This window comes from Phoenix dactylifera, chromosome 17 (genome assembly GCF_009389715.1).
Source record: "Phoenix dactylifera cultivar Barhee BC4 chromosome 17, palm_55x_up_171113_PBpolish2nd_filt_p, whole genome shotgun sequence".
NCBI lineage: Eukaryota > Viridiplantae > Streptophyta > Magnoliopsida > Arecales > Arecaceae > Phoenix > Phoenix dactylifera.
In genome coordinates this window covers 5,775,512-5,802,116 of record NC_052408.1, presented here as the reverse complement: position 1 = coordinate 5,802,116, position 26,605 = coordinate 5,775,512, and the positions used below count along the sequence as shown (strand labels likewise).

The 26,605-nt window shown below is 40.2% G+C and overlaps 1 protein-coding gene and 1 pseudogene across 1 annotated transcript; one reads left to right on the top strand and one right to left on the bottom strand.

Moving 5' to 3' along the window:
* Positions 1-682: 682 nt before the first annotated feature.
* LOC103712436 (E3 ubiquitin-protein ligase trul-1-like) lies at positions 683-9,685 on the bottom strand. Its single transcript, XM_008798958.3, is given in 13 exon segments — positions 683-1,089; positions 1,242-1,432; positions 2,291-3,064; positions 3,067-3,085; positions 3,173-3,275; positions 8,525-8,574; positions 8,576-8,642; positions 8,742-8,773; positions 8,775-8,825; positions 8,921-9,022; positions 9,096-9,285; positions 9,287-9,361; positions 9,450-9,685. Coding segments are annotated over 13 exon segments (1,863 nt in total). The 5' UTR covers positions 9,560-9,685; the 3' UTR covers positions 683-990.
* Positions 9,686-17,172: 7,487 nt separating this feature from the next.
* LOC103712435 lies at positions 17,173-20,349 on the top strand (annotated as a pseudogene).
* Positions 20,350-26,605: the final 6,256 nt, after the last annotated feature.

Sequence of the window (26,605 nt, the reverse complement as noted above, 5' to 3'; positions counted from 1 at the left end):
GAAGATAAACTTTAGTATTACTGATGGAGAATTGAGTCTAGTTTGTGGCTGGGTTCAATGTGTTTGAATGCGTCATTACTTGGCTACCTTTGAAGTCGGATCGAGCTGAAGGTAGACATGGTACCAACTTAACACAATCAAATCACGACGTGCACTCAATAACTTGGCCTGACTCTTCGAAAACCACAGTTCAGGTGATGATGGAAGATTTGGGTTTAATTCTCACCAGAAACTAGTCTACGTTGTAATTTGGAAGCTAATCCAGGCCACTGAATTCCCTCAACACCAGAAAGTTTGATCAGCCAAAATGACCAAGAGATTCGGTGCACCATTTGAACAAGGTTTTCGTGAATGGCTCATTTTCAACTGCTCAGCCATGCTCAAGTCTGAATCTTAAGTTCCAAATAATTTAAAATGATTGTTGAAGAGATAACTTGTTATACTCTATATATAATGGCAATGAGCTTGTGCTCAATTGAAAAGCCATTGGAGTGGATTGCCAACTAAACACAGGCGTCAGGTTGATCAGCCACGGTCATTTTCTGGGTGCAAAACAGGCTTAACCTGCATCCTACCCATTTTAGACAACTGGAGCTAAATATCAATCAGCAGATGGGCGAGCAGTCATTTACACACAGGCGGGTAACAGTGAAATGCTTGGAGAGGGGGATTTAGTGTGGACTTAGAAAAGAATGTCCATGGATTTATCTAACTTGTTCTCCAAAACAGAAAAAGTTTACTTTGGTTCAGCATTCCAGTTAGCCACTTAAGGTTGTGCAGAGTTCAAAAAACCAGAGTTTGATAAATAGAAACATTATGCAGTAAAATTATGACCTGTTTACTACTGCCTTCTGTGAGGACGGAGATTATCTGAGTAATAAATTTATCTCCATTTCGGTTGTCCTCCAATCAGTGTCTCTAAAACCTCGAATCTAAATCTCTTAACTCTTGAGGGTTTTGCTATGGCCACTTTCTCCTGTGAATGTACAATTAGCCTTCAGACTTCCCAAAGAAATGATCAATCTGAGATTGACCACTTTGTTTCGCTCCATGATAATTCTTTGACTGTGATGCTTGTGACTTATTGACCTGCATGAAGACCATGAAGAAATGTGAGGTACTCAGGTATAAGAATGGAATAAACCAAACAGAGGATTCTGTTGCTTGCTTACAAATGAATGCTCTACTTTTTCTCTAAAAAGTATAAAAGAAAAAAAACTTCAAAACAGTGGTTCTTATACCTGGTCATGAGCTCTCAGCACTTTGACCCTTCCACCTCTCCCATCAGCTCCAACTGCAATCAAATCCTCATTTCTCTTTGATGCTTGCATTCTAAGATACAAGGAAACGTTTGAAACCTGCTTGCACCACTTCCCCACACTTCTGTTGCCACCTTCAGGACCAAAGATTCCACCAGGAAACCATGCATCACCTATGAATTATAGTGCACGGGAAGGAGTAGAATTATTTACAACCAATGTAAATCAGTTCAAGTGAAATGCATAAACTTACAGGTGAAATGACCACTTTAAAGAACGAACCACATAGAAATTTTATTTCTAAAGGACCATGTACAGTTCCTGTAGTTTAATTTAAGCTCAAGTTAATCTGGTAGGGAGCCGCAAAGAAAACCAGTTCAAAATTTATTGGATTACTAGATGGGCAATGAGTTGTCAGGGGCATTGTTGCTCAATAAGCAGGGTTTTCTCAACAGGAATCAATTACTTGAATGCCAGCCTGCTAGTCAGGACTTGAATGGTTTTCTCAACAAGAATCAATTACTTGAATGCTTGAATGCCAGCCTGCTTGTTGGTTTTTGAATGGTTTTCTCAACAAGAATCAATTACTTGAATGCCAGCCTGCTAGTCAGGACTTGAATTGTTAAAGTTGGTCATAGCCCTGCTCTTTTCACTCTAATTGTGAATAGGCTAAAGCTTTGACAGCCTGAAAAAAAGCATAAAAAGTGTACACAATATATGGTCTGAAGAGTCCTTAAGGCATTTTAGCTTGACAGGTACTTTGGGATCTTTTTTAAAATAAATAGTATAACACCATCACATCACTTTTCTAAGCAAGTTGTAAGCACTAAATCTTAACTGACAAATTAAGAAAAAAAAAGGTAGATATATGGTTTCCTTACCTAAGTGGTGAATGTTCCATTTTGACATGTTTAAAAAGTTAGGGAAAGTAAACAACTTTCTGCTAACAAGGAACTTGATGATCATCTTGAAACCTTGTACTAATCAAGTCATTTTTACCACTCCCTGATTCTGAGAAAGTAAAGACTTACCAGGGGAAGCAACTGAATCATGAGCCTGAGTTTCCCTTTTGATTGCCATTGAAGGTGATTGCCTGGCAATATCATCAATAAGCAAAATTTCTTTAGTCCGAGACAAACTTTCTATCTGCGTCCCACTTCTATCTACAACTTTTTCTAGAGAACCCTTCTCGTCATTTTTCATATTAATGCCTGAGTTCCAGGATTCATGCCTAATGCGCTTGTAAGTGGAGGAAGCCTCTGTATTAGGTATCTGTGCTGCATTTCTCTCTACAACTCTTTCCAGAGAACCCTTCTCATCATTATTGATATTAATGCTTGAGGTCCAGGATTCATGCCTGATATGCTTGTAAGTAGAGGAAGCCTGTTTATTAGGATAAGCATCCCCCGACATAGATGACTTATGGAGATCTTCATTCTTGTCAGATTCAGCTTGATTTTTGCCAACAGAAATAGGAGTTGAATGCTTAAATAAGTTTGTAGATGGTTCAAGAGCAACCTCATCCATAAGGAAGCTAGAATCAGCATCTAGATCTATTACATAGTCGTTATCCTTGAAACTAGATGAAATCAAATTGTTTTGGAGTACAGGACCTTTGGCACTTCCTTTAAAATGATGGGGGTCATGCTCAGCAGGCTTCTCAGTTTGATCTTCCAATAAATGATTGTCAGTGCATGGATAACTTAGGTTCCCATTGACACAACTGAAATTTATCCCTTCAGTTTTAATTCTTTTTGAAGCCTTCAAATTCCTCAGGATTTCATTCTCTTTTTCTTCAAGAGCCCCTCCACCTCTTGCAATCGTAACTGAAATAGTTAATAAACAACAAGACTTTCCAGTTTAATTGTTTGAAAATACATATAAAAACAGCATGGGGATAGTAAGTAACTTACTCGAAGTTTTGTTATCTTTTCTTTAGCCTTACCAAGTTTCATCTGACTGCGAGTCTCTGCCCTTCCTAAGAGGTTGCATTGAGCCAACAGTTCCTTATAGCTCCTATAAAAGCCATGCAAGGTTTAATAAAATACAGTTAATTGATGCTCTTTTTTATCAGTCACAATTGCCTTAGTTAGAGTACCTGTTGCAAAACTGGAACACACAATAAATCCCATGGAAGACTAAGAAACTTACAAGCATGCAATAAGAAAATAATTGACATTCTCCCAACATCACTGTCCAATACTTCATCGTAATCAGAATTTCAAATGACCGATGGTGGCATTTTTAGAGTATTATAAAAGACCAAATCATGCACACTGGATTTTTGAAGAGACTAGCTGTTACATGCTCAACACCCATAGTGGTCTCATTTTCCCTTAGAGTATGTTGAGATTGTACAAGTGCTTCTCAGAATCTGAGTTTTGGGATAAATGCAATGGAAATACCTGGCTATACATGGATGTATCTCGATCCGTTATGCATAGCATGAAGAAAACAGGCACTAGTAGGCTAAAGGGAAATTTGCCTCAAAATACAGCTCCACCTCCCAAGATATGGATATACTTTGAAATCATTCGAGAATAACAATGGCATTATTTAAAATATAAGATAAAATCAAAACCCTATCATATTACAATTTTTTAACAATAGAATCATGTACTATTATGGCCATTACAGGCATTATAATGGAAAACATCAGGTGATCTTTACACTAAAAAGAGCACCGAAAGCCACATGCAGCAAAGATCCAAAAGGAAAAAAAAAACAGAAAAGGTTCTCACGGAACACAACCCAAAGTCCCAGACAAAAAAGAAAGAGAGATGAAGAGGACAAGAAAAAGTAAAACAAGAAGGGTGGAGAAGCTTGTTAAGGTCAAGTTTTGGTGAAGATCATCAAAGGTCTATCGATATTAATTTCACAAAAATCGAGCAACAAAAACCATCACCTAGTTAAGTTCCTCTTATTTGAGAGTGTTCAAAGCAAACTAGCTGAAGTTTTTCTTAAATATAAAACCAAATTGCTTTCCAAGATCCAAAAGTTCAGCAGGTCAAGTTTCTTTACAGCCAATAAGTCTTGGAGTCCGAGGGAGTTAAGAGTGGTGAAGACATGAGGCAGCCTACCTTAAATGCAGAAGATTTGGTAACAGAGTTCTTGTTAAGTCAAGCACTTTTTAAGCACTTGCAGCTAATGGAATAAAGAAAATAAGACAAGATCTAAGAAATAAAGTGTCAATCAAGATGTTCTTGAAATGAAAAGCCTTGAAAGGAGAGAGAATCACTATAAATAAAGCCTTTCTAGTGGAACTAAAAAGCCCAAGAAGAAACTCTATAAAACAAGGTGAATGGTTAGTAGGAAAGGGGTGGGAATCCTCTCATTCACTTCCTCTCAAAGCCCCCAATTAACTCTGTTACAATAGCCAACATACCACTTCTCTCTCTTTTTCCACAAGCTTTTTTCTTATTCATTTAATGTATTTGGTTTCTTAAATTTCATCTTAAATTTTGGCATAAGAGTAATCATGAAACTTTTTTCTTTACCAAGATCGTGCTTGTAAGAGAGAAGCCAAAAGAGCCATATTGCAAAGGCCCCCGCATGAGAAGACAGCAACAACTCGCGTTGTCCAAGTCTAGGTCACCTATTACTTTGTTATTTCTCTCATTATATTTTAATGATTGCATGCTTATATTGTCAAAAGTTCTTTTCACAAAGGTTCTTTATTTAATTTAGTTTCCTTTCACAAGGTTTCTAAGTAATAATCAAGAAATATAACTCGCAAAAACGAGAGGGAGAGAGGGGTGTGGAAATAGAGGTAGGGCAAGGCAGGGGCTTCCTGACCTCAAAGGGTTGAGGAGCCCAAAGAAGGCCAACGGCAAGGGTTTGGGTTAGAGTTTGTTCAAATTTCTCGTAAGGAAGACAGTTAAGATTAGAGTTAGTTTTATTTTTTATTCTTTTCGTTTATTTGTTCCTTTTCTCTATTCTATCTCTTGGATTGATAGGAATTTTGGTTGGTGGATTTGGTTTTCTTTCTATTTTTTTAGTTTGGAACTCTAGAAGAAGTGAAGAGAGATGGCAAATACATGATAGAGAAGCATGAATGATTATCCTAGTGACATGCAAAAAAATTATTATCTCAATTGGAGAGTTAATGAGAGAATCAGGATAAGGATCACTCTAGTTCAAAAAAAAAGACAAGTAGGGGTGGCAAGGTTGAAGAGGGCAACACCAAAGCCGAAGGGACAAAAGGGAGAGTGGGATAGGTGGGAAGGGATTGAGAGAATTGAACTTAACAAAGGTGAGGAGAGAATAAAAGTGAAAGGAAGCAGAATGGTACATAGAGAATGAATTAGATAAGATCCAAGGTGATGCACTTATCAAACACAACTATACAGAGTGAAGTCCTTACAATATGGAGGATCGCCTAAGTCAGCAAAATTGAACACTTAAGCAACAAAGCTACTACAGAAAGCTAATATTGCTATTGTTGGAACCATCACAAAGAAAATTTATTATCTAATTGAAGAGTTAATGAGAGAATTAGGATAAGGATCAGCCTAGTTCAAAAAAGAGACAAGTCGGGTGGCAAGGTTGAAGAGGGCGACACCACAACCGAAGGGACAAAAGGGAGAATAGGTACGTGGGGAGGGATTGAGAAAATTGAATTTAACAAAGGTAAGCGAGAGAATAAAAGTGAAAAAAAACATAATGGTAAGTAGGGAATGAATTAGATAGGATCCAAAGTGATACACTTATCAAACACAACCATACAAAAGTGAAGTCCTTACGGCATGGAGGATCACCCAAGTCAGCAAAAATTGAACACTTAACAACAATGCTATTACAGAAGCTGATATTACTATTATTAGAACCATCACCACCTTCACCAAAAAAAATTAAACTAGTCGAAGCAAACTTCTCCGAACCGATATTGGATGGTGTATGAACCGGCGACTAGTTCAACATAGAACAGATCCATACCATGCCATAATGGGGCATACCAATATAGGGAAAGTTAGACGGAGAGGGAGAATGGGAGAAAAGGAATGAGGCAGGGAGGGGAAGGGAGAGAGCTGAGGGAACCCTAACTCTAACCCTAGTGATGAGAGCGAGCAAGAAAAAAGGAAGGATAGGCAAGGGTCGGAACACCCTAACCCTAAGCTAAGCAAGCGTGCAGGATAGAAAGAAAGAGGGAGAGGGTGAGAAGCTTACCACTCTCAGACTATCGCAAGCAACAGCAATGAAGGGGGCGCTAGGCAGTGTTCACAAGTGAACGAGGGAGGGGCGAGGAGGGCGTTTAATTGAGTTAGGGAGGGTTCAGCCTCTATACCTAATATAGAGAACCTTTCCAGTTCCATATTAGTTCAGCTTCGTACATCCGAAGTCATGTGGTTTGAAACGGTACAACGAACCATGAGTCAAAATCTTCCTAAGGCCACTTTAATGGATCCAAAGGGATCAAAGGGAAACAGAAGTAATGTCAAGAATATCAACTCTAACTTAAAATTTGACATCTCCAATAATTTAACATCCATGATTTGAGAAATGTAGTTAGTCAATTCTATGAAATGAATTAAAAAAGGCATGAAAAATCCACTAGCCCTAAAATATATAGTTCGCTAACTTGGTGAAGAATCCTAAAACTACTAGAAATCTTGGTAACAAACCTGTGATTGACAAAAAGGAGATTGGAGAAGCTATAGGCGACTCTTGAATACACCAATGTTGATAGGAGAGAGTGAATTGGCCATATTAAGAATCTCATAATAAAAGAGCCTAATAATCTCCCAGCCTCAAAGGCAAGGAGATGAAGAACTTCTGGTCGTTGATTCATCAAACCATTATAGCATAAAATGTGGCAATTTATTTCATGAGAAAAAAATACTTGAGTCATTCACTACAAGCACCATTCTACCAAGTCAACATCTTCCACATAAATGGTATGCACATTGTTGAAATAGGAGAGGCACCCCAAACCATTTCCATAGGTCAGCAAGAGGAAAGTCAATGTCTGCCATTGGTACAGAAAGAGAGGGGGGAGGGCATGTGGTGGAGTAGATGGACAAGGTGAAGCAAAAGGCAAGCAAAAGAGGGAATTAGTGGATCAAAAGTGGGGCGGTGAAAATGATCATGATCAAAGCTACCACAAGAGAAGAAGGTTAGAGCATTTCTACATTTGCAGTTGAAATGCCTTGCTTCTCCACACCAAAAAGCAAACCCCAAATTTAAGAAGGAGAAAAAGATGGTTTAAACTTATCAAAAAGAATGGTTGGTTGCAACCTTAATAGGAAGCAAAAACCACCATCATTAGGCCTCAAGACCTGGACAGCCCAAAAGGCTGCAAAGGGTCTTCTTCAATGGTAGTTTACAATGCTAAGGGGACATGGCAGGCAAAGGTCAAGATGAAATATTAAGCAAATTAAGAATTTTATATGAAAGTCATTCAATTATCTTCAAGATATAGTAAATTTCCTATGTATGTAGCTTTTTCTAGATCTCCTTCTAAAAAAAATCTATATAACTCATCTCATATATTTTGATAAATACAAACCATTTTCTTATGCATATTTAATAATCCAAAATAAAATTTGCTATTAGAATATATGAAACTTAATAAAAATGAATTTTTTTCATCCTACTTTAATTGAATCCAATTGAAGAGAATTGCGGCTTGGGTGCCACAAGTACAAAACACAAAACACTCTCTGTGTACATCGGGTAAAGCTGCATAAATTTGACACTCCTCAATGCCGCCAATGGCAGGAGCCTGGTGCATTAAGGTGCCCTTTTTAAGAGCAAATTGCAAATTACAAATTCAAACTTGAACCAAACAAACCAGGTAACCATGGAGTGAATCAACCATAGTACATCTCTACTATTATAAGGAGATGTAATCCACCTTCCAAGTTTAAATCAACCTCTTACGCCTCTTCTGTTTGGTCTCTCCTTTCACTGCAACATCGATGTTTTCTGTTGTAAGAGTACCATCCATGGGACAATGCAAACCCTCAAGGCATGGATCACACCTATTTATCCAATCATTGCAACCTCTTAATCAAGTTGCATGCAGTGCATGTGTGAATGCCACTTTGTAAAAAGCAAATCATGGATCTGTCTTTTGTGCCCTCTAAACAATATTTCCAAACAAAATAAAAGATGGCAAAAAACATGTTCTCATTTGCTATCATAGTTGATTCAAATTGATATAACTAAGCTCTACTTCTCACAATTAGCCACTAAAAAAATCATGAACAAGATAAATTTCTTAGAGCATTAAAAACTTAAATTTTTTAAAGCATTAAAAAACTTACTTATTGCGAAGGGCAAGGGACCTCTTCAGAACCTGTACTGCATTCTCATGGGTTGCCACCATGACCAAGCGATGCAAGTTTCACCATCTCTTCCTCCTCCAAGTTCAGATCTGTTGCCCTGAACCATTAGGAAGTAGGAAGCTAATAAGAATGAGAAAATGATGACCATTGCAAGCCAAATATACGAGTCTTTTTTTTTTGGAGCAATAACTCATACAGTTTAAGGGCAGCAAGCTCCTTGGCCAAAACCCAAACTCCTCTCATATAGCTTCGTGCACTCCAACGATTTCCTAGACAGTTCCTGGCCCAAGCAGCCTCTTGTCAACATAGAACATTACAATAAAGACCGATAACTCCGAATCAGCATCAAAAAAAAAAAAACAATAAAATACCAACCTCTATTTTCATATGTAGAAACTGCTGGACGCACTCTTTCTCTTTCATGATCTCTTCTCTTCTTGCCTCCTCCCTTTTCGCCAACTCTTTCCATGCAGTCACCTGAAGCAATATTATATTAAACAAACTTGCATTAAAGAGGAGAAGAAAAAAAAAAAGAAATTCGGATTCATACCTCATCATTCAGTTTGCTGAGATGCGTCTGCTGGTTCTCGAAATTGGAGGTGAGGGCCGAAAGCTTCAACTCCAGTCTCCTTACCTCCTCAGTCCAATGCCTCGGCATCAGCCTCGGAAGAAAGCTTCTGGGAGGAGGGAAATTGTGGGGGTCGCCGGTGGACTGGAAGTAGAGGCGGATGGGGGAGTGATGGGGCGCAGAACTGCTTGCAGACGGGACAGGTGGGCTTCTTCCCTTCCGGGCAGTATTCCAGCCATTGTTGGATGCTTTGTTTATTGAAACAGATGAGAGATATTAGAAGAAATCTACGGAGAGAAGAAGAGGGAGGGGAAGAGATAAGAGAGAGGTGGGTACCAGAGCTCGTGGAAGACGTGGCCGCAGATGGGGATGGCTTGGACTTCTTCGACGATGAGGTTGAGGTCTTCATAGCAGATGGTGCAGATGGGCTTAGAGGCGGCGTTCATGCCTGGCCGCGGCGCTTCCACCTTCCCTGCCTTCGAGCCAAAGGAATTTGTTTCCGCTTTTATTTTTCGATTCAAGAAGCCTGGGAAGCGGCGCGGAGTTTCGAAAGACGAGGAAAATGTGGCGGGAAAGGAAAATGGGTGGGCGGTGCGAGTGCGGAGGCGAAAACGGTCGACTCGGGTCTCCGCATCATAATGCTACCGAGCCCAATTATTCTGTGCCAGGATTGAGCCCGGTGTAAAACATGGTTCACATGGAGCCCGTGGAAAGGCTTGGCCAAAGTATCTTTGATTCCCATAAGAAACATGGGAAAATTACTTTCCCATGAAGTGGGAATCACTCCGTTTTTATTTTTTCCAAAAAGATCCTTCAGCATTAAAGAAGCATTAAAGAGGCATTAAAGACCTAATTTTTATTAAGGGCATAATAGGAATTATACATAACTTTCCTAGGAAAGTGGATAGTCAACCAAACATAAGCACTTTGGAAATTTGTCACTTTCCCATGGTTAACCAAACATGCCAAAAGTACTTTCCTAGGTATTCCTAGGAGGAAAAATACTTCCCGCGAACCAAACGAGCCCTGAAGAAAATTATTCATAAGCCCTAATCTGGGAGCCCGTTTGGTTCACGAAAAGAAAAAAAAAAAGTGTGGTCAACGAAAAAGTAAAAAAATGCCTCTTATTTGATTAGAGTTTTCAAAGAATAGAGACGAAAAAGTTGTATTTCCGTAGAAATATGATTTCCACGTTTCATGGAAAAGTTACTTTTCCGTAAGCCAAAATCGAAATATTTTATTTTTTTTCAAAAAGGCCCTTCAGCTATTCTTATTTGATCCAAAGCATTAAGATCTAATTTTTATTAAGGGTATAATAGGAATTACACATAACTTTTTTAGAAAAGTAGATGGTCAACCAAACATAAGCACTCTGTAAATCTTTCACTTTTCTATGGTTAACAAAACATGCGAAAAGTACTTTTTCAGATATTCTTTTCTCAAGAATCTATTTTTCAGAAATCATATCCCTACGAGGAAAAATATTTTTCGTGAACCAAATGAGCCCTACATGATATTTGACATGCCTCTGGTCCTTTCTTACTATTATCTGGGCTGATTGATAGTAGCTCGCCACATGTCCTCATTTAAGGTGTCATAAAGTTTTTTAAATTTTCTCCAACGGACAACAATACAGCTTAGCCCACAATGCAAAACGTGTAGCAAGTTTGCGTTTACCAGGCAATTAAGACGCATGTTCGTCTCATTAGGAACGGATGCCAACCCTCATCCTATATAAAGTATCTAAAGGACTTTCAAATGGCTCTCTCACTGTCGCTCCTATTTTGAAATCTCTGTTGTTTTTGCAAAATTTCTGTCTGAATTAGACATCTAAGACCCTTCCTCCGAACAAACTCCGACAATACTTCACTATGGACTTTCTTTCTTATTTCCAAGTCAACAATTAGCGTCAACTTCTTCTTCCGAGCACAATCACCGTTGACCACTCTCATCAGCTTATCTTTTCAACCTGAAGCTCTTCCGACCACTTCTCTCCTATCTCCTGTATCTCTTAATCGGTAGCAAGGCTAGTTGATATAGAGACAAGATGGTAAAGGAGCTGATAGGGGGCCAAATGGAACGTCTTGCTCAGGGTAAGGAATCGTCCCATCCCGGCCGAGCAGACCACAACATTGACCAGGTAGGACCACGGTCCTGTTTAGAACCAGCCCGATCTCAGACTCCGCCAAAGGCTCAGTTAATCTTGGCTGGATCTCTCCGCTGCTACGACATGCAGCAACATCTTCTGAAGAGCCTTCTTCGCTGCTTCACTATATCAGTTTCTCAACATCAGAGGGATTAGATGCAGCTTTGCTTCTACTATATAGAATCTGAAGGCGCCTTTAAAGTTTAAATGTTTCATGTGGCTCTGTAGAAGAAATTAAGTACTAAGGATATCCTTGGAAGGGAGACTGGGAAAGAATCTAAGGGGCTGTGAGTTGTGCCACCAAGCACCTGAAATGGTTGATCATATGTTCTCTACTTTTTCTTTTTCTTTTTCTTTTTGTTTGGAAGAGGAGAAGGTAAAGCACTTCCACCTTGCCTTATCAAATCAGAAGAAGATATTTGCAGAAAATTATGAACAAAGGAAGTGAAAGGAGGACCAAAGATGCTAGTTTGCTTCACAGAAGCTGATGCCAATGCTCACCCTTCTTTGAAGATGAGACTCCCCAACCGTGGAGGCCACCCTCTCCAATTCAATTGAGTTTTGAAAGTTCTCCAAATGCTCTTGGTGAAAGGACATCTTGTGAGCAAGTGAGACACTGTTTCCGATCTAGCTCCACAAAGGATGCACCCCGACCTCATATGCCACCCTTTCTTTGCTAAAACTATCCAACTTGCTCCTCGTAAGAAGTAAGAAACTTCATTTTTTGAGCACCAGAAATAAATAGGTGTGAATTGAAAAGTCTGTGTAGGATAGTTTTCATGGAAGAGGAGATGCAATTTTCAACATTGCTTATCCCATACATTTGGTCATTGAGGTAAGTGCCAGCAAAATGGTGGAAATAACATTTAAGGGCAACCAAATTCACAGCGTGAATTTCTTCGATACTATTGGAGTATTCATACTTAGTCACTTGTAGTCACAAGTTTGGTGTTTAGAAATAATTCGGCAAGGTTATTATTTTCCAAGTTTGAAAAAAATAAAAAATATTTTCTATAAAATATATTTTTATATAAAAAATAATATATGTAAAAGTAAATCTAACTATATGTATATATAGTTTCATGTTATATCATCTCCAAGATTGTAAAAGAAAAAAAAAATATTATGGTTCGTGCAACCAAAGAGAAAAATAGACTGAAAAATAGGCAAGAATTTAGGATATTTCAAAATTCAAGAAAATACAGAAATTTTGTCTATTAAAAGAGGAGTTAAAATAAAAGCTAATAGAAAAAGCGGAAAAATGAGAAGCTCCTTGAAACTACGCTAAGAGAGACAGTGACAAATTGTTGGTTTATTAGTTCTCCCACGTCGTGCAGGGCGTGGACTGTGGATAGGGCTGTCAAACGGGCCGAGCTGCTCGGCTCGGCTCGGGCCCGGCTCGGTAAAAGCCCGGCTCGAGCTCGGCTCGTTAGTCAAACGAGCCCGAGCCCGAGCCCAAAATGAGGCCCGTTTAAATCTGAGCCGAGCCCGAGCTCGAGCCCGAGCAGCTCGCGAGCCCAAACGAGCCCAAAAGAGAGCTCCAAAATCGAATTGGATTGGTTTGGGTTGGGACTTAGCCCGTTAATCCAAAACCCAATCCGTTAATCCTTCCCTCCCACCTGACTGGCTGACCACCTCCTCTTTTTTTTTCTTTTTTCTTCTCCTTTCTTCTGGGTTTCTCCAGAAGCTTCCGGTGCCCTCCCCTCCCCTCTTCCGGGTATCCCTCCCCTCCTCCCCTCCGGGTGTCCCTCCCCTCCCCTCTCACCTTTCTCCTCCGCCGCCGATGACTCGCTGCCTCCCTCCGCCGCCGATGCCGAGCCTCGGTTTTCGTTTCTCCCCTCTCTCTTTTCCCCTCTTTGCCGACTCCTCCACCGGCGATCGTCGCTTTCGCGAGCTCTCCCAGATCCGAGCTCCCTCCGCCGCCCTTCGTTGTCTCAGAAGAAGAAGGCACGGTCGTTAGGGCTGTTAACGACCGCGAGCTCTCCAGATCCGAGCTCCCTCCGCCGCCCTTCGTTCGTCTCAGAAGAAGGCACCGGCCGACGAGGTGCGTCTTCTCTTTTTTATTTCTTTCTTCTGAGTCGCCTTCGTTCGTCTCTCCCTCTCCCTCTCTCCAGATCCGAGCTCCCTCCGCCGCCCTTCGTTCGTCTCAGAAGAAGGCACCGGTCGTTAGGGCTGTTAACGACCGCGAGCTCTCCAGATCCGAGCTCCCTCCGCCGCCCTTCGTTCGTCTCAGAAGAAGAAGGTGAGTCATTCTTCTCCTTTTTTTTAATTTCTTTCTATCCTTCTTCTCTTCTTCTTCTCTTTCCCTTCCTTCATTCATCTCCGACGAACCGCCGGAACTGAGGCTCGGCTGGCGGCTGCTCGTTCTTCTCTCCGACGGTCGACGGAGACAGGGACGGGATGGCCGATGGGGCTGGGGATGGGGCGGGCTCGGGCTCGGGCTCGGGCTCGGGCAAACGAGCTTCACGAGCCCGAGCCCGAGCTATGCCGCCCGAGCCCGAGCCCGAGCCCGAGCCCAATCCTGGGCTCGGTACCGAGCCCGAGCCGGAAAGTTGGTGAAACGAGCCGAGCCGAGCCTGCGGAGGCTCGGGCTCGGCTCGGCTCGTTAACAGCCCTAACTGTGGAGGGATTCAAATATGTCTCTCCTGCCCATCTAGATTAGAGCCTAAGCTCCTAAACAGGCGAAGCCGCTAGCCTGCTATTGTCACGCCCCAAACTTATTATCAAGTTGGCCACATGATATAATCGCACATTTTCTAAAAAAAAACTCTAGAGAATATGCTAAGCCTAAAGTGAACAATATCCACATAATGCCCGCAAATATAATTAAATCAATCCAATAAAACCACTAACATTAAATATTCAGCTAGTTCAATTAGTAAGTTTCAGATGTGCATTGATATCAGCAAAATAAAAAAAAGATAGCTAGCTAACTAAATACTAGCTACACAAATTTCACTTCCCTCTTATTTGAATTTACGCCTCTTGCAACTCTAAAAAAAAAAAATCTATAGAAGAATATAAGCTTTTCCAACCCAATAAGAATATGAAACTGCTATATTATAAGTAATAAGGAAATAATTAATAAATAATACTAGATAAAATAATACCATATCAATATTTAAAAAGCTCGTACAAATAACATGTACATAAGCTCTTATTATCATCTTATCCAAAAAGCATATATATAATAATTAAACCAATTATTCAATAATAGTTTTTTATATCATGTCATCTGTTTCTCGTTAACTTAATTTTTAGATTTTATTAAAATATTTTTCCAGCTTTGGACTAACTAAAATCATGACCTGGTTAAAGATTATTAAACAAAATCGTACACTTAAGCCCATGGAGGCTATCCTACGCATAGCTTGTGGAGGCTATTTCACGCATAAGTCCGTAAAGGCTATCCCGCGTATAAGCTCGTGGAGGCTATCCTATGACGAGGTTGGTCCAAATCATATCTTATTCGTTTGATTTACATGTTACTCTTGTTAAATCAATTTTTACTTATAAAGGATATTTCTCTCAAATTCAAGATATTATTATTCACATAATTATATTTTCAATATCTAATACATATAATAACCATACAAGTATATTTGTATTGAAAATCATATAAAACATACCATTATATGAAAAACTAATCTATTGATGTAAATCTCACGATACAATTCTTACGATGCAAATCTCATGATGCAAATCTAATGGTGTGTATATATATATATATATTGGTGATCAAGTATATGGATTCTTTCTAACAACTCGCACAAGCCATACCTCATTTAGAAACCAGTGTCAAGAACCTGTCCAATCGTTTCCCTATCTTGCAAATCGTTTCCCAACTGTGCCAAATAAATTATTAAAATAAAAATCATAAACTAAAAGTCCACTACCTAGAACCCTCTACTAGGGTTCATCGGGGTCTACCATCGCGTCCCTGCATTCTTCATCCACATCTTTTGCCCAGCTAAAGAGAGAAGAGAGAGAAAGGATTGAAAGAGGAGGGGAAAAGAGAGAGGAAAGAGAAGAGAGAGAAAGCCTTCTTCTCTTCTCAAAATTGGGGAGATATCTTTCTCCTTCTCCTTCTCAACCCAAGCCATGGAGGAGGCCAATGGATGACGGCCAACATTAGCCCCGACAGCAGCGACGGCAACAACCCCAAGCAACGAGCCGCGACCTGCGGCTGTCGACAACCAAGAAAAAGAGAAGGAAATAGGGACATCCTTGTTTCATTCTTTTTCGGCTGCTTTTGACCCAAAACAAGCAGTGACCTTGGCCATCAAGCCAAGAACCAAGGGGAAGAAGTCTGACCCCTTACCTTAGTCCGACATAGTTCTGGCGGCCCTTTTCCAACAGAGATCAAAGAGAAATTCGGCAAAAAGGCTAAGAAAATGGGAGGAATGGTTCTCCGAACAGGATACCCGAACTAGAGAGAGAATGGAGGAATTTGGACGGTGGTGCTTGGTCGAGGTGGCATGTCGGTCGCCAGAGAGGAAAGAAGGAAGGAGGTGAAGAGGTGAGTGGTGAGGATATCACACAAAAGAGTTATTTACAGAGAAGGAAAGGTTTTTGTAATCTTTCCATGATGAAGGGTATATCACACAAAGAAGAACATGGGGATTCAAAAAATAGTAGGAGAACCAGCTCAGAATCTCCATCGCTGCAGAATTTATTTAACAAGGCTGAACTCAAATAGACAATAGCATGAGAATTCTGGTGTTTCTTGAGAAGGAACATGAGAATAATTGGGTTGATATGTTATTGAGAAGTGGTTCAATCTCCAGTCAAGACAAAAGTAATTGAAGCTATGCCGAGGATGAGAGTACTCCAAGAGAAATTACAAGTGGTATAAGGTGATCCACAGACTCTTTTGCATGTTGGCTTGGCACACAAAATACTTCCCAGTTTTTTTCCAAGAATTTATTTAGTATTATTTTCCCTTTTCCAACATAACCACAAGACGTATTTATGTTAAGAGGTTGAGAGAGCTTCCAAAGTGATTTTGCAAAGTAAATTTGATACTCTAGTATCAAAAGAAAGTGATAGAGGGAAGTTGTGGAGAAATAAGAATTACATAAGAACTCGGGAGAAGAACTGGGACCATCTAACAACTAATGAAGTTACGGTTACCATCCCTAACTTCTAAACAAGAATCAAACAAATTGATGTGAGATGTTTGATTACCAAGAGTTTCCCTTATCATCGTAACTTTCACATCATCAAAACTAGGGAATTAGTGAGCAAAAGCCATTCAGAATTTCCACTATATTTACAATGCAGACCCTGACTTTAAACTGCAATAAAGTAATATAAATCAAAACTACTCTAATGTCACAATTGAGGATCTCACTCCAAAAACAGGTATTCGGAGGATGTTATTTGAATTTCTTGGTGCCACACAAGTATTCAAGATTTACCTAGTGCATAGCTAATGTGAGACTAAATACATATTTGTATGGATCCTCGCACTCTCTTCGGTTAAACTTTAACAGCCTTGCTAGGCTAAGAATTTAAATCCATTCAAATCTAATCACAAGTATCACCATCGATCCGTGATCAATTTTTACGAACTCATACTGCATTGTTTTCTAGTCTGCCATTAAGTAGGGCCCGCCTTAATACTATTTATTACTGTCTAAAATTTTACTCTAAAAAATTAATTAAAATATATTATTTAATTTTTTTGACGTCATATAAGTATTTATGCGGTTCTTTCGCCATTGAGTCGGTACAAGCGGTCCGAACCTTCTCGAGGGCCCGAGAAAGAAGCGCGCCGCACCTGGGCTCTGCGAGAAGGCTCTGGAATCGCGAGGACACTCGTCTCGACCCCACGTCTTCCCGATTCTCTCGCTCCCAACGGAAGCCCCTGGAACGGCTCCCTCGTCGCTATATAAACGAAATCTCCCCTCCTTTAGCTCCCAGTAGTTTCCCGAAATCAGGTTTTCGAATACTTGAGCGTGAGAAGAAAGCGAACCAACCGCCCTGCCTCGTTCTCCCTTCATTCCTGTGTCTTTGATCTCAAAGCTCCACTGGTCTATAGCCATGGCGGACGTCCACATGGGAGAAAGCGAAACCTTCGCCTTCCAGGCTGAGATCAACCAGCTTCTCAGCCTCATCATCAACACTTTCTACTCCAACAAGGAGATCTTCCTCCGTGAGCTCATCAGCAACTCCTCTGATGTATGCTTTCATCACCTGATTCTGTTCTATTTCTGCTGTTGGTTTCTTATTGATCGATGATTCTGATGGATTTACGTTGTCGTTGATCGATTGATTTTGTAGGCGTTGGACAAGATTCGATATGAGAGCTTGACGGACAAGAGCAAATTGGATGCGCAGCCGGAGCTGTTCATCCGGATAGTGCCGGACAAGGTGAACAAGACGCTCTCCATCATCGATAGCGGGGTTGGGCATGACCAAAGCTGGTGAGTTTTATTATCGATTTTTATCGATTTCTATATCATCTTGTCTTTCTTTTTCCGATTTCTTTAGATATTCTGATGTATCATTTGATCATAAGCTCTGTGCACTTGCTGGTTTGGTTTGTTCCCAAATTTATCTTTTAAATTAGGATTTAAAATATTTTCGGTAGAATCGACTTGGTAACACTTTTGGGGTTGATTTGCGCGGCTCCGATGGTTATTCTAAACGTTTTGTGACAAATAGTGTTGTGGCTCTCTTTTTATTGTCTTTTCTCATTTAAGGTGTTCAAATTGACTGCAAAGAACAATATTGCTGTCCTTGGATTTGTGAAGACCGATAACTGTTGTGATGTCGGTTCTTGTTTTATGATTTTTGAGTCTTGGGACTCCAAAAATTCATACGATCTAAAGTGGTTTTTTGTGTCTAACTGGTTTCTTGGCATGGGATATTTTTTGTTTTCGTAAATAACCGTCTTAGCTAACTTGTCTTATTCCTGGCAAAATTGGATCTCTCATTTCTCTGGTGTTAGATTTGGTGAACAATCTGGGAACCATTGCAAGGTCGGGCACCAAGGAGTTCATGGAGGCATTGCAAGCTGGAGCTGACGTTAGCATGATCGGTCAGTTCGGTGTCGGATTCTACTCATCCTACCTGGTTGCTGAGAAGGTCGTTGTTACTACGAAGCACAATGATGATGAAGCAGTACGTTTGGGAGTCTCAGGCTGGCGGTTCCTTCACCGTCACCAGGGATGTGAACGGCGAGCCACTTGGCAGGGGAACCAAATCACACTTTACCTTAAGGAAGATCAGGTACTATAATTGCTTGATGGTTGTTTATTTGTTATTTTTGTTTAATTCTGTGTTTTATTTACAAATGCTGACAAATGATATGCCAGCTTGAGTACTTGGAGGAGAGGAGGTTGAAGGATTTGGTAAAGAAGCACTCGGAGTTCATCAGCTATCCAATCTACCTTTGGACCGAGAAGACTACTGAGAAGGAGGTTAGTGATGATGAGGATGAGGACACCAAGAAGGAAGAAGAAGGTGATGTTGAAGATGTCGACGAGGATAAGGAGAAGAAATCTAAGAAGAAGAAGGTGAAGGAGGTATCGCATGAGTGGACCCTCATCAACAAGCAGAAGCCTCTCTGGCTTCGGAAGCCTGAGGAGATCACCAAGGAGGAATATGCCTCCTTCTACAAGAGCCTGACCAATGATTGGGAGGACCCCCTTGCTGTCAAGCACTTCTCTGTCGAGGGGCAGCTTGAATTCAAGGCAATCCTATTCGTTCCAAAGAGGGCACCTTTCGACCTGTTTGACACCAGGAAGAAGATGAACAACATCAAGCTGTATGTCCGGAGGGTGTTCATCATGGACAACTGCGAGGAACTCATCCCGGAGTATCTTGGATTTGTCAAGGGTGTTGTGGATTCGGATGACCTTCCTCTCAACATCTCTCGTGAGATGCTTCAGCAGAACAAGATTCTGAAGGTTATCAGGAAGAACCTGGTGAAGAAGTGCATTGAGCTGTTCCAAGAGATTGCTGAGAACAAGGAAGACTACAACAAGTTCTATGAGGCTTTCTCCAAGAATATTAAATTGGGCATCCATGAAGACAGCCAGAACAGGGCAAAGCTGGCTGAGCTCCTCCGTTACTACTCAACTAAGAGCGGTGACGAAATGACCAGCTTGAAAGACTATGTTACGAGGATGAAGGAGGGCCAGAAGGAGATCTATTACATCACTGGAGAAAGCAAGAAGGCTGTCGAGAACTCTCCGTTCCTGGAGAAGCTGAAGAGGAAGGGCTATGAAGTCCTTTTCATGGTGGATGCAATTGATGAGTATGCTGTTACTCAGTTGAAGGAGTACGATGGCAAGAAGCTTGTATCAGCCACCAAGGAAGGTCTCAAGCTTGAAGATAGCGAGGAAGAGAAGAAGAAAAAAGAGGAGAAGAAGGCTGCCTTCGAACCTCTCTGCAAGGTCATGAAAGATATACTGGGTGACAGGGTCGAGAAAGTGGTGGTGTCGGATAGGATTGTTGATTCTCCTTGCTGTCTGGTGACCGGCGAATACGGATGGACGGCGAACATGGAGAGAATTATGAAGGCCCAGGCACTGAGGGACAGTACCATGAGTGCATACATGTCGAGCAAGAAGACAATGGAGATAAATCCAGACAATGGCATCATGGAGGAGCTGAGGAAGAGAGCAGAGGCTGATAAGAACGACAAATCTGTGAAAGACCTTGTTTTGTTGCTGTTTGAGACTGCATTGCTGACTTCAGGGTTCAGTCTGGACGACCCCAACACCTTCGCTGGGAGGATCCACAGGATGCTGAAGCTTGGTTTGAACATTGATGAGGATGAGACCGGCGAGGATGCCGAAATGCCGACCCTTGAAGAGGATGGCAATGAGGAGAGCAAGATGGAGGAAGTGGATTGAGTTACATCGTACAGCAGGGAATGAAATCGAATATAGCTGGTTGAGGAATTTGGCTGAGAAGATGTACATGTTTGGGTTGTGACCAAAAAAAAAAAAAAAAAAGTTAGTGACTCCCCTTTCGTCTTTGTTCCCCTAGTATGAGATGGTCTATATTGTGAAGGGTTTCTAGCTGTACGTGTTATTCGTGTCATCTAATGTACACTCCCTTTTCTCTTCACTTCAACCTCTGTGAGTGTGTTTGCTTTGACATGTCCGGTTATTCTGTGTTTCGACTTGCATTTAACCTCGTTCCTACTTGGTTAGTTGGGTAAAACAGCTCGGGGCAGATGATTTTTTAACAAAATGATGGCCTGTAAAGCTTGCAGAGGTCCCAATAGCATAGGTATCACATAGAAGCATTAATTGAACCCAATACTCCACCTTGGCTAAGCATGCCTATGTAGGGCTCGTTTGGTTCGCGGGAAGCATTTTCCTTCCTAGAAATATGATTCCTGGGAAACAAATTCCTAGAAAGAGGATGCCTAGGAAAGTACTTTTGGCATGTTTGGTTGATCATGGGAAAGTGACAAATTTCCAAGGTGCTTATGTTTGGTTGGCCATCTACTTTCCTAGGAAAGTTATATATAATTCCTATTATGCCCTTAATAAAAATTAAGTTTTTAATGCCTCTTTAATGCTTCTTTAATGCTGAAGGGACTTTTTGGGAAAAAGTAAAAATGGAGTGATTCCCGCCTCATGGGAAGTTACTTTCCCATGTTTCTCATGGGAAAGACTTTCCCATGAAATGTGGGAATCACATTCCCATGGGAATACTACTTTCCCTTCTCTCTCCTTTGAAAACTCCAACCAAACAAGAGGCATCTCATTACTTTCCCGTTGACCACACTTTTCCCCCTTCTTTTCCCGCGAACCAAACGAGCCCGTAGAGATAAACTAGTTCAATGAAAACTAAGGCCGTTTGTCGATATATGCGAGATTGAATTTTGATGAATTAAAGTAATTTTTATTTTTTGTGGAATCAAAATAAGTATAGAACTTTTGCTAATCAAATGGTGGAAATAAAAATATTTATTTTTATTCTTGTTTTAGAGCCTATCTCTTCCAACCAAACATACTTTCAGTGGTATTTTCATCTGTATAAAAATTAGGGAAGCTAGTTCTGGAAGCCAAATTACATAGTTTGTCTGTTCCATAGTTATTATAGTTTTATGTTTGTATTTGTCTCTCAAAATTATTCAGCTAATTGTTATTCGCTTAAATAGTCCAAAAGGGCTTCCTTACGGATTGAGATTCAATGTGGATAAATGAGGTGCCGACAATAACCTTTCTCGTTTCGTGCCGAGTTTGAGATGACATTTATTAGGAGGTTATTCAAAAGCTAAAAAAGTTCTAGTAGTGATATTATTGGTGCATGCCTAGTTATTTGCTATGAAGAATATCTCTCTCTCTCAATGGAGTAGAGCTCCACAAACTTCATTGAGAATATGAAGAAAGGAGCATCCTAATTGAGGCAATCAAAACCAGATAAAATATGATAATGTATTATTAACCAATCCTTAGATTGAAATGGTGAATCACTTTGCATGGTACTGCCATTGAAACAGCTTCTCTGATTAGAAATACTTTGTTAATCCACAAACTCCATGTCGGAGTTGAGAGTAGGGGGTTCTTATATCTGTCATATGACATGGGTGGATGACATTGGTACAATGGATCAATAGGATTGTTGTCACTCCTAATTGGGAAAATATACCCTATGCTGCAAGCACTATGTTTGCCAAATATCAAGTCGATCATCTTATCTTTTTTTTTATAAATTCTATTTATCATACGCTCACCTTGATGATTAGCGCAAAAAAAAAAAAAAGAGCCGATTGGGTGTAACTTAGTGCATGAGATTTAAAGTATAATTTGCTCTCATGGTGGGGTTGTGGTGTAGAAGGCACCAATGCTCTCTCATTCCACATGCCATTCCGGAAATGGGACAAGGGTTTTGGTATAAGAAGAGGATATTTATTTTTTTTAAAAAAATTCTAATATAAGTTGCTCTGTTACTCTATCTTGTTTCTAAATATTAAGAGCCTTATATCTATCATTTATATTTTTTGGTTAAATCTCAACTACCTATACGTGACAAAAATTGCATAAACACAGAGCGAGCTTAGATGGAGATATTTTAGAATATCTCGGATACAAACTAAGGCGGATGGTTGATCACTGAAGCATTATATCAACTTTGCTTCGGAACCTATGATTCTTCTGTTTTTTTTAGAAAAAAATATTATAAATATTAACTAGAGTACCACATTTGTCCAAGTAGTGTAGAATATTGGGTGTTTACTGTTGCTGGAATTTGAACCCGGGGGCGACCATTGGGCCAGGAAGGGGGAGCTCCGGGGGGATTGGCGGTGATCGGCGGTGGTCCGTCGGTGCGGGGCGTCCTCCGGGAGACCTGCAAGAAGCCGGTGGCCGGGGTTTCCGGCGCCGGCCCTCCGATGCTTAAGTCAGAGGGGGCAAGTGTAAGAATGGAGACAGTAGTAGTAGTGAGTTCAAAGTTTTTTCCTCCCCCCCTTAAAATGGAGGGGTCCCCTTTTTATAGGGGACGCTGGGTTACATGTGGTGTGACGGGGCGGGTGGCCCGTCGTACAATCTGGCATGGAGTGGAAATTAATGCCCGATCGTGTGAGTCAACACCGTTATTGTCGGAGATTAGGCCGGAGCTCTCTAAGTCATCGTTAAATCACGCCATCATCAGTAGCCAAGTAGGTTTGCCGTGAGAGGGCCGACGTCCGTAGGCGACAGAGGCCATACGCTTTGATGGTTGAGTGAACCGGAGATCATCACGAACCATGCTCATTTAATGGTCGAGTGAGCCGGAGGCCATCATGAACCATGCACATTTAATGGTTGAGTGCGCCGGAGGCCTGCGGAGGCCATGCGCATTAATGGTTTGATGACAGTAGCAGAGTACAGTGGAGTTGGATATCTAGGGTCAGGTTCCCTCAAGGAATCAGGCCGGGGTCGAATATTTGGACAAGGCATTTCGGAGCTCGGCACCTGGCCGGGTGCCGAGCCGAGCCAGTTGCCCAGTTGGGCGCCTTCAGCTCGAGCGTCGCGAGGTCGGCGCATTCTGGTCGGCGCTTCCTGGTCGGGCGCCTTCTGGTCGGCGCTCCCTGGTCGGGCGCCTTCGTTCCGGGACGACTTGGGTTTTCCCCCAACATTTACTAATTCTACCAGTTCAGAAATTTGGAGAGGTGAGGAGGAGCAAAGTGGGACACCATGGTATAGCAGGTCATTCAGAGCAATTACAACATATTTTGAGCCAATTAGAGATAAAGGTCAATACAATGCAGTGACATAGCAACTTGCCAAGTTCAAGCTTCCGAGGGTCCTTGGCATTTGGGAAGAGTTCGATTTTCACCGCCATGACAAAACCACCATCTAAAACTGTTGATGGCCCTTGGCATTTGTGATGTTGCTACTCGGAATCGTAGAGGTGCATGGTACTTTGAGAGAGACTCGGGAAGACATGTTTCCAGGAAAGTCTCCAAGTAGGGGTGGGTGACTAAAATAACAGTTTTAGGAAGACCGCCGGTGATTAAAAATAATAATTTTTGGCACTTTATGTAATTCATGCCATTAGGTTACGTGGCTATAACCTAATTTTGACATCTAATTTTTTATTTTCGATATCTAGTCTCTAATATTTTTTGTGAAAACTATAGAATATTTCAAAAAAAAAATGCATTATTTGAGAAATGATTTATTTTCCTGTCAGTATTTTGTGCTTCTAACTAAATTATGTGGCATGCTTCAACCTCACTTTACGATATTATGTTGCTTACTGGGCTAGTGTTGCTCATTATTATGTTTTTTCTGTTTTTCAGGTCCGGATGCATGATTGCTTGGGATTTAGAAAGTGCGCTAGTTTTTGCGAAGACACTTCCAGTCATTGGAGCATTAATCACTCTAGTTAGAACATTTTATTTGACTCATGTTAGTAGTTAGCATATGTTGACTTATGTTATTTTGGAACTATTGTAAGAACCATTTGAATAAGATGTTGATTAAATAAATTTTCAAGTTTGATTATTGCTTTGATATGATCTGTAGCCTTGTATGTCTGTATGGTCTGCCATACAGGTATGTGGTGTCTGTTGCGCTCTAGGCTCGGGGCGCAACACAGTTAATTTTGACTTGATTTCATGTCCTATGATACAGGCCATTAACAAATAAAATATAGAATAAATAAATGCTATTATTGTGAATTTAGAAAAAATTAGCATGATAGGCAAAACTAAATGTAAACTTTTTAAGACCTCAAAACCTTATAAGTGTTGGGTTTTGGATCTGGTTGGGTCTCTGATCAGGATCACCTAAGATTTAAACATGAGAAAATAGTTGTGAGAAAGTAAGAAACTATCAGATAATTTCTCCTCCTCTCTCCCTTTTATGTCTGAGTTTTTTCTAACTTCATTCATGTTTGAAACTCTTCCCTAGCAATTTTAAGTATTTCAAAGAAAAAAAAACATCCAGTAAAAACCTTTTTTTATCTTATTTATGCACCAAAAATATTTGCACCGTAGATTTTGTGTGCTTTCCATATGTAATTGCATGCTTGGCCTAAAGTGCATTTTAGAAACGGAAAAATATGTGGTTCAACCTCTCAAGATCTTAGGAGTTCTATTTTTACATACTTTGGAGGTCCCTTATAAAATTTGAAATTTAATTTAGTATCCCCTTTTTATCACTCAGCTTACTATAGATTTAGATGAAATTTATAAGGGTGGAAAGCTAGGATTATAAGAGAACTATACATGCAAATTAGTCCGTTTAGGATGAGAGACTAGCCCTTTACAAGACGGAAAATAATTTTCTAAATTTTTGAGGTGGGCTCGTTCTTTCTTTTAAAATACATAAAGTAGTCTAGAACAGGTATATCGTACATTTTATTTAATATGTAATGTATGACTTGAAATGAAAAATAAATTAACCAATACGTTAAGTGGTTGGACACTACAGCCCCCCTTTGCATGTGTTTTTCTTCTACTTTTCTTTTCTTTAGAGGGGTTAATCAAGCTTCACCAAGCTTGCCTTGAGAACTTAAGCTTAGGTTTGCTATGAAATATTTAGAATTTTGAATTTGCTCGGTCTTGCTCAACTTGTAAGAATGTTAACAACTTATATCGGACTTAGGTATTATCTCATGGGTGGGTCTCTCTCTCTTTTTTCCTCTTTCATTGTCTTAAAAGAATAGGAGAAAAAAAAAGAATGATAACTCTTGCCATTAGGCTCTCCTTATCATTTAGTTTATCACTATATATTTTATTATATAATAATGACTCCTCTAGCATAATCATGCATAAGACATATCTAATTGTCCACCATTTTCAGCCACATATTTCCATCCTATATGCTATTATATGTATTACTCACTGCACATTGCTTACAACATGTCATGAGATAAAAGTCTCCGATTGTTGCTCTAACATTTTATTTATTTATTTAAATAGACTTTATTATCAGAAAACATACATATATTGCATGTGCGATATTCCAGTACACTATGCACATAGAGAAAAATAAAATATAATTCAAGAACTTAGATTTTTCTTAGGCTTTATAAAAAAAATGTTAGATAAAAACGGTACAAAACAACTAATGTATATCTAACGAATAGACTATGATAACATAACATCATCGATGTCCTGCTTGCTTAACATTTAGCTTTGGAAGAATAGTTTAACTTAATAGAGAGGTTCTCACCCTTATGGAGAAACTAATTGAGTTGCATATTGGTTAGTTAATTTTAGTACAAGCACACATGAAATTATTATCCATTATTCTGACCCAATAATGTTTCATTTGCATTCCCCCATCAATCCGTTATAATTATACCAAGTTTTTTTTCTCTTTTTTGTTTTTGTGAAATTAGGACTTTTACCCATCCCATCTCTCGCAAGCTGACTTTAACTAAAATCGAGCCTCTTTTTTTTATTATTTTTTAAATTTTTTTACAATGACTGCTCACACTATTTTAGTATAAGTACAATCAGCAAAGTCGAAAGAAAGAAAATGACACAAGGGTGGAGGGGCGGTTATAAAACATGCCAAAAGGTTTCTTTTAAGTAGTGAGCAGCAAAAGAGGCAATCCAGTCTGCAACTCTATTTGTCTTCCGATACACATGAGCAAGCTGAAATGAGTCACAATCTCTTACTATCCTATGAATATCTCTGAACAGAGAGAGGCCATCGCCCCTCCACTCTGTATCTCGAATCTACTCGGCTACCATCGTTGAGTCCCTTTTCAGGAGGATGTTGCCGAGCTTTTTTTTTTTTTTGTCTCACTATAAGAAGTTTGATGATGTGAAAATACGAGGACAAGGTACAAGGGATCGATCAAGGCATTTCAAAAGAGGACTACGAAACCCAGTCCGAGGTAGCCCATTTCGGTTCAAGCCCATGATATCCGAGCCCAA